General features: G+C 35.3%; 1 protein-coding gene across 1 annotated transcript; it reads left to right on the top strand.

Moving 5' to 3' along the window:
* The first annotated feature begins 5,910 nt into the window (after nt 1–5,910).
* Nucleotides 5,911–12,296, top strand: LOC103047745 (adenosine receptor A1). Its single transcript, XM_007237294.4, has 2 exons — nt 5,911–6,374; nt 11,210–12,296. Exons 1-2 carry the CDS (start codon nt 6,043–6,045, stop codon nt 11,874–11,876), a joined length of 999 nt encoding a protein of 332 aa, XP_007237356.3. The 5' UTR covers nt 5,911–6,042; the 3' UTR covers nt 11,877–12,296.
* The last annotated feature ends 1,203 nt before the right edge of the window (nt 12,297–13,499 follow it).

The following is a 13,499-nucleotide window of genomic DNA, read 5'->3' as shown; positions in this document are numbered from 1 at the left end:
AGAATAATATCAGTTTCAGTTAGTTTCAGTTTCAAATAATTGAAACAGCTCACCAAAACCTCAACCTATCCTTTATATTTGACAATATTTGATTAACTTTACAGGTCCTCACTCATCTTAATTTATTTAACTAAACTGAGTTTTCAAATTATTTCTAGCCTCCCGCTGAATTCAGTTCCGCGCGGAAGAGAGAGAGAGAGCGAGAGAGAGAGAGCGCGCACGCAGTGCGGCACGGCGCAGTGCGGCGCATTTTGCCTGATTTCTCTTGTTTAAATATCAATAAATATGTGAATTTAATATTTTTTACTACCATATATTTTACTTCACTTGATAGGATCTTATTTATTTATTTTTTTAAATGCAATGCCGCGCGTGCTTTCCATGTGACTGATGCTAAACTGTTTGATGCAGCTGTTATATTATATTATGTTATATCAATACCATTTTAACGTTTTTCGTTTCTATGTTTTGAAATTCGTTATATTATATTTTTGTCAACATTTTGGGTTTATTTTCGTTTGTTATTTTTCTAATAAAAATAATAGAATTTACATAATTTAAAGTAAGTCAATTACTTTTACTAGTTACATTTATAGTGGGGTAACTCCGTTAATAACTAGTAAATATAACTAATTTTTCAAATTAAGGTGCCCAACACTGGTTAACAATGAGCAAGTTTCCCGAAGCACAACGAGCATGCTTATTCTATTTGCCTGAATAACATAAAATGTTTAAAATTAATACAGACATGTAGAAAAAACGAAGACAAGCTGTAACCTAGATATAAATAATAATAGAATAATAATAATAAAATAATAATAAATAATATAATAATATGCCAATTAGGCATATTTATAGCAGTAGTGTATTTTAATTTTCATCCCTGACTCTAATTCATTTAAGTTATATACCTGATTTGATATTTTTCCATACAATCCCTGCTAAAGTTTTAGGTGAAGGAGACCCAAAGAAGGTCAGTGCATGTTTCTGGAAAAACAAAAAAGTGGGGATGGTTCATAAATGACGATATGGCACCTCCTCGTCCTCCTCCTCCAGAAAAACCTTCGGGTCCGGTGGTGCTGACACTAAAAAAGCTTATCAGTTTTGAAAGAGCATCTGTTTTTAGTTTAGCCTCTTCCTTCTTTTTTTCTTTTTTCGCTCACATCCCACTTGTACACTTAATTTCACCTTAATTCCGTCTTTCACAAGCAGCGCGTTCGCGGTTCACCGGCATGACCACATGGCAAGGATGGAATATTCCATTTTAACGCGAAAGAGAGGGGGTGTGGACGGAATCTGTATTTCTTTGTAATTTATTGTGTTGTCATTGTTTCCATTTTAAACACACAAAAATCACCAATTATGAACTCACTATCTGAATTACTGTCCAAAGGGCCCCAATTACCAGCTGTAGGCCTATGGGAATTTGCAGCTAAGTATGGGGCCCCTACAGTGGGCTGCAGTGGGAGGGGCCCAAGGCAGTTGCCTAGCAATGCCTCTATGCAAAGACCGCCTCTGGAAACAGCTTACCAGATTATAAGAATGAACAGCTGATTGTTGGCCAGTTGATAAACATACCATAGTAAGTTCAGAGATGTCAAAAAACAAAGTCCAAATAATTAATTAGCTTACTTAAGTAGAAATGTTGGTTATTTAAAATTTACTTGAGTAATTATTTTTTACATTTACACACAATTATCTAAACTTTTTACTCCTTACATTATAAAAATAGTCTCTTTACTCTTATTTGATTTCAGCTTGTTTTCATTCCAGCTTTTCATTGTTCAATAAAACCCCTATCCATATAAATCTCTCCATCCAGATAGAGTGAATCTGATTGTGATTGGATGTAGAGAAGTATAAAAATATAACCTTCTGACTCCCTACTTATACCAGTGTACAGTTTCAAGAAAAAGTATGTGAACCCTTTGGGATTACTTGGATTTCTGCATAAATTGGTTATTAAATGTGTTTTGATCTTTATCTAAGTCACAACAATAGACAAACACAGTCTGCTTAAACTAATACCACACAAAAAGTATATGTTTGCATGGTTTTATTGAACACATGTTAACATTCACAGTAAGGGTGGAAAAAGTATATGAACCCCTAGTCTAATGACTTTTCTAAGAGCTAATTGGAGCCAGGATGTGATGAGATTGAAGTATGTGTTGGTTAAAGCTGCCCTGCCCTATAAAATAACAGTGTTGCTACTCTCCCTAGGTGTGGTTGTCCTGTAAAGATGACTGCAAGAGCACAGCGCAGAATGATCAATGAGGTGAGGATGAATCCTACAGTGTCAGCTAAAGACCGGGGAGACCGGGTATGGTTGTAACACTTTTTGCTTTAGCACCTGTAACTCACTGAATTTTTGAGCTAGAGCTCTGAAACCTTTATATAAACTATACACACATGTTTTCTACGAACGGCCTCAATTCAAATCTCTCTATGATAACCATAGACCTGGAGAGTTGATGTCAAATACATGGTGTTCCTTTGTTAGAACCTACCCCATTACCAGGGTAGGTTGTAACACATGCTGAGGTAAGTTGTAACAATTAGACAAAAGAAACAAAACCAGAGGCCACTTCCTGAAATGTGGCTGGGGTGCCGCTTTATAAAGAATGTGAACCAGTCAGGCCCTGCCATCTGCTTCTCATCCCATGTTTATGCGTGTTTAATGATATATACTACTGCCAGTTGATATGCAAACTTTCTGACCTAAAATAAGCGGAATAGAAAACCTCAGTTCATAGACACAAAACAAAATATTATTCAGTTATCCTTGGCTCTCCAGTGCCTAACCTGTCATAAGCTTACATCACCCAGAGTGAGTCCATAATACAGGTAAGCTGCCTGAGACCATTTTCATCCACTTTCCTTCTTATTGTTGAATAATTAACACTGACCTTAATTGAGGCTTTAGTGAGACCTGCAGTTCTTTAAATGTTGTTCAGGGTTCTTTTGGGATCTCCTGGATGAGTTGTTCATGCCCTTTTGGAGCAATTTTGGTCGGCCGGTCACTCCTGGGAAGGTTCGCCAGTGTTCCATGTTTTCTCCATTAGTGAATAATAGTGAATCACTGTGGTTCTCTGGAGTCCCAGCGCTTTAGAAATGACTTTATAACCTTTTCCAGACTGATAGATGATCAATGGCTTTGTTTTCTCATCTGGTTCTGAATTTATTCAGATCAGGGTAAAATGTGCTGCTTTTTGAGATTCAGGTTCTATTTAAGTGATTTTTTTTATTTTATAGGTATGGCAGTAATCAGGTCTGTCAAATAGTTTTTGCTGCTCCTGTTACACAGTGAAGATCACTGGCCTCTCAGCTCGTGCAGTGATTTGCAGTATCTGCTGATCTGAGTGTTATATGGAATATCCCATGGGCCTTTGCAACCGATATGACTGACTTGCCTTTTTTGTGACCTCATCAGACGTTTTTTTTTAACATTTGCAGGCAAACATATGTCAGTCTTTTTGTCATTTTGACAGAAAAACTACTATTTAATGTAACATAATTCACATGGTTGTATCTGCAATAATATACGTACTAAACAAAATATAGTCTTTTAATTATTCCAATCCAAACATAGGAATAAAACTTAGAAAAGCAGCAGTGAACCAGCAAAGTGCGACAACAATCCATGATCTCTTCCGGGTGACTGTAGACTTATACCTGTACAGAAATAAGAAAAAGTGATTGCATTTGATTTATGAAAAAACTTTGATGTGAAAATGAATTAAACATCAAATGATATCACACCACTTGAAACCACATGCAAAACACTAATACACTATTGCATTATTCAAAGAAATTATCACATTTTTAGTTTTCACATTTTAACTATCACAATTGCCGGCTGAGGCACTAAATCTAAGTTATCAACATTAACATTTTCATATAAAATTATAGTCATTATGGCTTTTGGAAAAATGTGTTTGGAAACGGTATTTTTCCCCTTACATTTTAAACACTAGTATCTATACTTCTACCTACAGAGTAATAAATGTGAATATTTTTAACATCTTTGAGTAAATTTAACTACTTACTTTCAAATTTACAGTAGAAATTGGATTTTTCACACTTTTTTCACGCTTGTTTTGTCTGGAAAGTTTGGTTTGAACCAAAATAGCAGGTCTGAAAGGTGCCACTAACCATGTTCTCGACCAACCAAAAGAGGTTGGTACTGTATATGAGGCTATATGACCATACAGCTATATGTGGATTATCATGATTTGTTTTTTATAGCTTAATTGTTCCACTGTTCTCCCCCAAAATCATTAAGGCAAATATATCTTTGTTTGACAACAAGCCATGGCAACAATCTGTGGAAGGATCTTCAGATGCAAAAAACTTGACAATGTTCATTGTCCTGCTCATCCTTTCATTTAATATAATTTTCGCCTTTTTAGTATGGGGCTTCCAACCACATTGGGATGTTTGTTGTTTAAATAATTAGGGAGTCTGTATCTTATGTGTTCTAAAGTTTGTGTCCTAGTTCCTGGTTCCATCTATTACAGCAAGTTGTCCAGGTCCTGAAGCAGTAAAGCAAGATACTACCACCACCATGTTTTACATTTAATATGATGGTCTGGGAATCATCAAGATGTTTTTTTTTTTTTTTTTTTTTTTACAAATGTGAGATGGGCTGTCGTGTTCCTTTGGTTAGCAGATTTTTTTTTATCTTGAAATTTTCCCATGGAGACCATTTTCATCCACTTTCCTTCTTACTATTGAATCATTAACACTGATTTTAACTGAGGCGAGTGAGACCTGCAGTTCTTTAAATGTTGTTCTGGTTCTTTTGGGATCTCCTGTATGAGTTCTTCATGCCCTTTTGGAGTAATTTCAGTCGGCCGGTCACTCCTGGGAAGGTTCACCAGTGTTCCATGTTTTTCTTCTCCATTAGTGAATAATAGGGAATCACTGTGGTTCTCTGGAGTCCCAACGCTTTAGAAATGACTTTATAATCTTTTCCAGACTGATAGATGATCAATGACTTTGTTTTCTCATCAGGTTCTGAATGACTTCAGATGGGGGTATAATAATATTGTGCTGCTTTTTGAGATCTTTTATCTGCTTCATGTTGTCAGACAGGTTTTATTTAAGTGAATTCTTGATTTTACAGGTCTGGCAGTACTTTATTTTACTGGTTGTTGTCAGTAAAGAAATTGAACTTTCTTTTAATCCTTTTAATTAACAGTTAATTTATGGGGGGTCAAACACTTTTTCACACAAGGCTAAATTGGTTTGGATCATTTTTTCCCCTTAGTAAATTAAATCATCATTTAAAAAGTGCTTTTTATATTTACTTAGGTTATATTTGCCTGATATTAAATAATCGGAAAAATGTAAGTTTGATAAAAAAAAAGCAAAAACAAAATCTGAGGGGGGGACAAATACTTTTTCCCGCCATGCTATATACAGTATATGCAATGTCTTCCAATAATTCACTCATTTTACAAACCTTGCTGATGTGTTAGTGTTTTTTTATTTTTTATTTTTGCAGTATTTAGTGACATAAACAAGGCGTGTTTTAAATCTTGCTGTGTTTAGAAGGTACGTGCCTTTTTTTTTTTTTTTTGCTGATATATGGTTTTAATCTCACCCACGCACACACACTCACACAGCTGCTGGCATCTTTCCTTTACAGTTTATTGAAGATGGAATATGGAGCTAGCATTCATTTCATTTCATTGCCAAAAAAAAATTTAAATGTAAACATCACAATAAACGTCATGATAAACATTAATTTTACAATAATTTAGGGTATAATAATAATAGGGTAAAAACAGCCCACTAATTTTACTTGTGCCACCACAACCATACACACACACACACAGTTAGGCTCTTCAGAGTCATGGCTTTCAGTTCTTTCAGTCCTCATGTTACTATGTGTGTGTGTGTGTTTGTGTGTGTGTAACTGTTTGTATCTGGAAATGAGCGAGCGATTTTGTGGCGCAACAAGCTTCCTGTATCACCACCACAACCTCAGAGCAGCAGATATTCCAGCAGCTGATGTAGTTCTATGTCTGAGCTGCGATGGCTGATGGTGGAGAGGTGGTGTACACGGCTCTGGAGGTGATCATTGCTGTAGGCTGCTGTCTAGGGAATGTGCTGGTCATTTGGGCGGTGTGGACGTGTGGAACCCTGAGGCAGCCCACCTACTGCTTCATCGTGTCCCTGGCCGTGGCCGATTGCCTGGTGGGGGCGGTGGCCGTGCCCCTGGCCGTGCTGGTGGACGGACGGGTGGAGATGCCTTTCCACGGCTGCCTCTTCATCAGCTGCGTGGTGATCGTCCTGACCCAGGCTTCAGTCAACTCCTTACTGGCCATCGCTGTGGACCGATCTCTGCGGGTTTACATCCCTCTCAAGTAAGAAGCTTCTCATGGACGTGTGTTCTAATAAAGGTGCATGGTTTAGTAGAATAAAGGAGACTATATGATAGAGTTGATAGAGAAGGTTGGTCCTCACTAGCTGCATGATGAGAATCTCATTGGCTAATTTTTATTAATAAATTACTTTCTGGACACTTTAACCAGTTTATATCTCTTCTCTGATCTCAATTAATAACAATAATTATCATGTACATGATACATTATCATGTATCATGAGTTTTAATGTATAATTTCTTATCATTTTACTTTACTTTTACTATTATTACCTTTTTCTTTATTTTATGTTTTATAAATTCTTTACTTTTTATGTCAGTTTTTTTATGGTCTTTATAGAGATTTTCTATTTTGTTTTTTGTTTTTACACACACATACAGGGGTTGGACATTTTTTTTCTTTTTATTCATATATATATTTATATTAAATATTGATTTGAAATTGATATTGATAGTATTTATTTTATTTATTATTTTTTACAATTTTGTTCCTTATAATTTCTTATTGAACTTTTTCAATCCCTTTTATATTATAAATGGCAACATTACATAAGTAAATGAGGGTCACCCGCAATGTCCTCTCAAGTGAAAATAAAGGTTAATTGATTGATTGATTGATTGATTGATTGAAGTGATTATCAGTCACTTCTGTTGTGTACATTATACTTTAATCTGACATTTTTAGTATGGGGCTGCCAACCCTACTTGGGTGTTTCATTATCGTGTAAATAATTAGGAATTCTGTATTTAATGTGTCCTAAAGTTTAGAGAAGTAGGCTTGTTACTGGAAGGTCCTGAATTCCAAGCCACTCAGCCATTCCTTGGCGGATTTACTGGAGTTTTGGGTCATTGTCATGTTTTATGGTCCACTTCCATTCAGATTTTAATTTTGACTAATAGTCTCACATTTTCCTCAAGCCACTTCTGATACAGTGAAGAATGTTAGACAATATATTATACTTTCATCTTTTGAGAAGATTCAGAGCTTTTAGAACTCAAATAATGCAAAGAAAACAAGTTAATATTCATAAAGTTTTAAGAGTTCAGAAATCAATATTTGATGGAATAACCCTGGTGGTTTTTAATCACAGTTTTCATGCATCTTGGCATCATGTTCTCCTCCACGAGTCTTACACACTGCTTTTGAATTACTTTATGCCTTTTTCTCCTGGTGCACAAATTCAAGCAGTTCAGTTTGGTTTGATGGCTTGTGATCATCCATCTTCCTCTTGATTATATTCTAGAGGTTTTCAATTTGGTAAAATCAAAGAAACTCATCATTTTTAAGTGGCCTTTTATTTTATTCCAGAGCCGTATATAACTATACTAAAATAACGTACAACTTACATTACAACTTTACAAAACATATTTATTCTACATATAATATTCTTTTTACATTGGCAACATGTGAAAAATGAAGTGCATTAACTAGATATATAGAGTTTTAAATTACAGCGATATCGTTTTTATGGGCTAATTTGAAGCCCAAAGATTAAAACTGATATTACTTTGCACACAGGAACGGAAGAAGAGCTCAAGATGTTATCTCAGACTACTTCTAAAGAGTGGCTGCAGTTGTGGTTGCTCTCTTACTCACGGGCCGGTAAAAATGCTGCTGAAACTGTAGATATTGCAGCGCAAACCTTCTGCCTGGAAATGCAGTCAGTATAAAAGGAAACCACTCTTTAGTCAGCTCAAAGGTTACATGCGTTTAGCAGCTCTGCTCTTTTTAAGAGCTGTGGCATATATTACTACATGTAGTTCTTTGAAAGTTACCTTTTAACTGTATGAGTGAGAAAAGTGCATAAAAAAGTATACTTACTATAAAAATTAAATGCTAATACTAGCATTAAAACTTTATACATACTAGAAGTACTATTTTTAAACAATTTATGATAACTATGGTCTATTTAAATTTTAATTAAGCTAGTTTAACTGCAACTTAAAAGCCTTACTTTGTGTGTTGTGTTGAAAATAATTGTAACTACGAGTGAAAAATATTATAAATGTACTATTTTATGTTTTAATGCACATCCTTTATGCACATCTAAGGTACTGCTAAAGAATCTACACTGGTGTGCACTTTAAATAGTATTAGAAAATTTTAATTGTATGTTTTTTTTTTATAATTATCTTCCTAATCATCTTCTAAACAAGAGCTGTGGCATATATTAATACATTTAGTTCTATGAAAGTTACCTTTTAACAGTATGAGTGAGAAAAGTACATTAAAAAGTATACTTAATATAAAAATGTAATGCTAATAATAGCATTAAAACTTTATACATACTAGAAGTACTATTTTTAAACAATTTATGATAACTATGGTCTATTTAAATTTTAATTAAGCTAGTTTAACTGCAACTTAAAAGCATTAAGTTGTGCTTTTGAGTGCTTTATTTGGACAACTTCAGTGTAAGTGGAGCTGCAATATATTATAAATGTACTTTTTTGTGTTGTAATGCACATTCTGTATACACCTCCATGCTACTGCTAAAAAAATCTATACTATTTATACCTGCACTTTAAATAGTATTAGAACAATGTATGATTTTTAATAATGATTTTGCTAATTATACTCTGATGGAATAATTTAGCTTTTGCATTAAATGGTCTCTATATAATTTGTCATTGAAAAAAAGTCACTCATTAACTTTTTTTTAGCCATTTTTAATAGAAAATGTACTTTTAAACTGTAACTCTCCTACAGCATTAGTGCTGTAGGACCCAGACCAGCAGCTTTTTTATTTTATTAATATCTTATCAAAAACTTTATTACTGCAGTTCACCTGTCAGACTAAATCTAACTAGTTCTCTCCACTGCTGAAACTGAGACTCAGTCCATATAATCATGTTAATCTGAGCGAAAGGCTAAAACTGCTGTTTTCATGTGGGTCAGCCAGCCGTCTTCCTGTAGCAGTTTTTTTCTCCAGTTTCCAAGAGTCTTTATTTGAAGGTGTAGGAAACAGTACTCACCGCTCTCTGGCTTCATCTGTAATTTCTCTAAAGAAAGTACTTCTACTTTTAATAGTAACAGAGTTCTCTGTGTTTCTGTTTCTTTTTCTAGTAATTACAATTGATTGTGAAAGTGTGAATGTGATTTCTGTAAGTGTGTAAATGCTATTTTTTTCAAGAAGGAAGGTCTGTTCTTTTAACAGTAAACGATGATTCCAGTCTCGACACATGTCTGACTCACATGCAAATTAAGATCTGCATGATTTGCATTGCACTAAAAATAGGCAGACACTCTTTTGATTTGTAAATGTATTTTTTTTCTTTATCGCTTTCGTATTTGTGTGGGTTGTTACTAAATCTTGAGAAATATATGCCAAGTAGTGGTGAGTCACACCAACTTGTGTTATAATCACAATCATCCCAGGAGCCCTGAACTATTCACCTTGTCTGTTCAGTTCACGCCTGCAGATAAATGAAACCAGAGAGATATCAACCACAGAGTTTTAAATTACACTACTCTAATGAATCAACCCAGTTTTTTTTTTTTTTTTTTTTTAAACAATAGAAAATTATTTGGAACTTCTCCCCACTGATGCATTATTCATTTAATGCTAATTAAACAAAAATTAAAACAAATAATGTAAATTACTTTCAATGTGTTTAGTTCACTCCTACAGAGAAATGAAACTGATATCAACCACAGGGTCATGCCTGACTGTAAACAGGCAGAGAGGAATAAAGAGACACTGCTGGGATGTAAAACGAAGCAGTACATTTATTTAAAATAAACAACAAAACTACAAAATAAACAATAATAAAGTGGAATAGAGCAACACACTAAAGTTAGGCAAAATAAGAACCAAATTTAAAAACTGTCATAGGAAACTGGACTGGGCCAAAAGAAACAGGGACTAAGGAAACAAGGAAAAAGTGAAACTGCCAAAACATTATAACCAGGAAGTGGTACAGGGAATGGGGAAAAAAAAGGGAGCACTAGACTGACAAATGGCAAACAGAGCTTAGGAAAACGGCTAGACTAAAATAGTAAACTGGGCAAACAAACAAAACAAGAAATTAAACAGGGATACTTAGGCAGGGAGGAGTCCAGGGAAACACCAGGAACCAGGGAGGACAGGCTTGGGAATGAGGACGCTTTGTACAGCTGCAAACAGGCTAGAACCACAAGGAACCACAAACCATGAGAGCAACCAATACTCGGCAAGCGCAGAGAGAAACAGGTGCTTTTAAGCAACTCTGGCCAGGTGAAGCTGATCTCTAATCAGGGCTGGATGGCTGCTTGTGCGTGCCCTGATTAGAGGAAGTCCTTTTTTGGGCATGGAGTGCTTGGCTTGGCTGGACGGGCCTAACACAAGAGTTTCAAATTCCACTGAACTCCAGTGAATGAACACTGTTTATTATTTTTAATGCATAGGTTCCAGTTTTTGATCAAGAAAAAATAACTTGGAATTTTTTCATGCAAATTAACAAATACATGAAACAAAAACTTCTGCAGAGTCACGAAACTGATATCAACCGCAGAGTTTCAAATTCCACTGAACCCCAATGAATGATCACTGTTTATTAGTTTTAATGCGTACGTTACAGTTTTTTAAAAAATTGAAAATAACTTAGAACTTTTTCTCCACTGCTGCATTATGTTTAATGCAAACTAAATATACATAATTATTGTAATTCGCTTTGGATAAAAGAATCTGCTGTTGCATCTTTAACTTTTTGCTTTCTGAAAATTAATGAGGTCCTGAGATTTTTCCTGCCTCTGTTTATTCTGTTCAACATTTCAGCACCATACATACATTCAGCTGAGATTTGCTAACTCAATGTTTCTGATATTTTATTTTTCAGGTACAAAGGGAGAGTTAAGCTGCTACACTCCTGGATTATAGTAGCTGTATGTTGGGGAACTGCGACTGCGCTGGGTTTTACTCCGATGTTTGGATGGAACAACCGTGAATCCTCTAACTCAACAATAGTGTGCAGGTTCCTGACGGTCATACCCATGTCCTACATGGTCAAATTCAACTTCCTCAGCTGCCTCCTTCCTCCTATGGTCATCATGTCAGCCCTGTACGTCTATATTTTCTGCACGATATCGAGGCATCTCAGAGGAACCATGGTCAGGACCGTCAAGCCCAGTGCATATTACGTTAAAGAGCGGAAGCTGGCCAGTTCTCTGGCTTTAGTTTTGGCTCTGTTTGCTCTGTGCTGGCTGCCTCTACACATCATGAACACTATAGAGTTTTATAGCCAGGGTGGACGTGTTCCTCATTTAGCTTTTTACGTTGGCATTTTACTGTCTCATGCAAACTCAGCAGTGAATCCTGTAGTGTACGCCTTCAGGATACCGAAGATAAAGCAGGTGTACAAAACGACCCTGAAGAAGGCTTTCCCATGCCAAAGAGATCCGCAAAATGATCAGAGTAGGCAGGTGACAGACAATAACCCCAGTAGCAGCACAAACACCACGGCAAAATCGTTCTCTAATCCTGCGGAACAGAGAGTCACAGCGTAGAACAAGCTCAAAAAGTTATATACAAATATCCCCATTCATTACTCTGTAGGTAGAAGTATACTGCAGATACAAGGGTTTAAAATACTTCAGTAGAAGTTGAAGATGTATCAACTCAAGCTTTTCACTCTTTAAGTAAAAGTGTTAAAAAAGTACTGATTTCAAAATGACTAGTTTTAAAGTATAGAAGTAAAAGTAATGCAAAGCAGAAAAAAATAAAAATGGCATTAAGAACAAAAGCTTAGGCCGACCACGGAGTCCTAAAGTGCACTAGTTTTTTTTATTCTCAAACCGCCAATTTGTTTTGAGTAATTGTGTTTTCAAACTAATTATGACTGAATTTAGAAGATGATGACTCTGGACTTTACAAAAACATAAAGACAATGTTTGGGACTTTTTCTCTTTTTAATTACAAAAAATGATCTTGGGTTTATATAATGCATTAATGTAAATGTTGTATTGTATATTTTTATGTAAATGTTTTTTTTAATGGATAAATAAAATTTCTATACAAAAAAAAACAAGGGAGGCAAAGGCCTTGGGAAAAGTATATAAAAAGTAATAGGGTTCTTAGACACTAGACAGACAGACAGACAGACAGACAGATAGATAGAGACATACAGGCAGATAGACTACATAGATAGACATACAGACGGATGGTTAGACAGACAGACAGACAGACAGACAGACAGACAGACAGACAGACAGATAGATAGATAGATAGATAGATAGATAGATACAGGCAGACAGATAGATTGATACACGTAGATAGAAAGCTACATAGATAGACAGATGGACAGATAGATAGATAGATAGATAGATAGATAGATAGATAGATAGATAGATAGATAGATAGATAGATAGATAGATAGATAGATAGATAGATAGATAGACGTAGATAGATAGACGTAGATAGATAGATAGATACACGTAGATAGAAAGCTAGATAGACGGAGCGACAGACAGACAGACAGACAGGCAGGCAGATAGATAGATAGATAGATAGATAGATAGATAGATAGATAGATAGATAGATAGATAGATAGATAGATAGATAGATAGATAGATAGATAGATAGATAGATAGATAGATACACGTAGATAGAAAGCTACATAGATAGACGGACAGATGATTAGACAGACAGACAGACAGACAGACAGACAGACAGATAGATAGATAGATAGATAGATAGATAGATAGATAGATAGATAGATAGATAGATAGATAGATAGATACACGTAGATAGAAAGCTACATAGATATACAGACGGAAGGATGGACAGACAGACAGACAGACAGACAGATAGATAGATAGACGTAGATAGAAAGCTACATAGATATACAGACGGAAGGATGGACAGATAGATAGATAGATAGATAGATAGATAGATAGATAGATAGATAGATAGATAGATAGATAGATAGATAGATAGATAGATACATAGATATAGATAGATAGATAGATAGATAGACAGAAAGATAGATACACGTAGATATAAAGCTACATAGACAGACAGACAGACAGACAGACAGACAGACAGACAGACAGACAGATAGATAGATAGATAGATAGATAGACAGGCAGACAGGCAGACAGAAAGATAGATACACGTAGATATAAAGCTAC

This window comes from Astyanax mexicanus, chromosome 5 (assembly GCF_023375975.1).
Source record: "Astyanax mexicanus isolate ESR-SI-001 chromosome 5, AstMex3_surface, whole genome shotgun sequence".
Taxonomy (NCBI): Eukaryota; Metazoa; Chordata; class Actinopteri; order Characiformes; family Acestrorhamphidae; genus Astyanax; species Astyanax mexicanus.
The sequence above is the reverse complement of the archived record's forward strand: the minus strand, read 5'-3'. Positions and strand labels throughout refer to the sequence as shown.

Coding starts and splice junctions, on each gene's coding strand:
- LOC103047745 (XM_007237294.4), top strand. CDS start 6,043: ATGGCTGATGGTGGAGAGGTGGTGTACACGGCTCTGGAGGTGATCATT. Junction 6,375..11,209: donor CGGGTTTACATCCCTCTCAA/GTAAGAAGCTTC, acceptor TTTATTTTTCAG/GTACAAAGGGAGAGTTAAGC.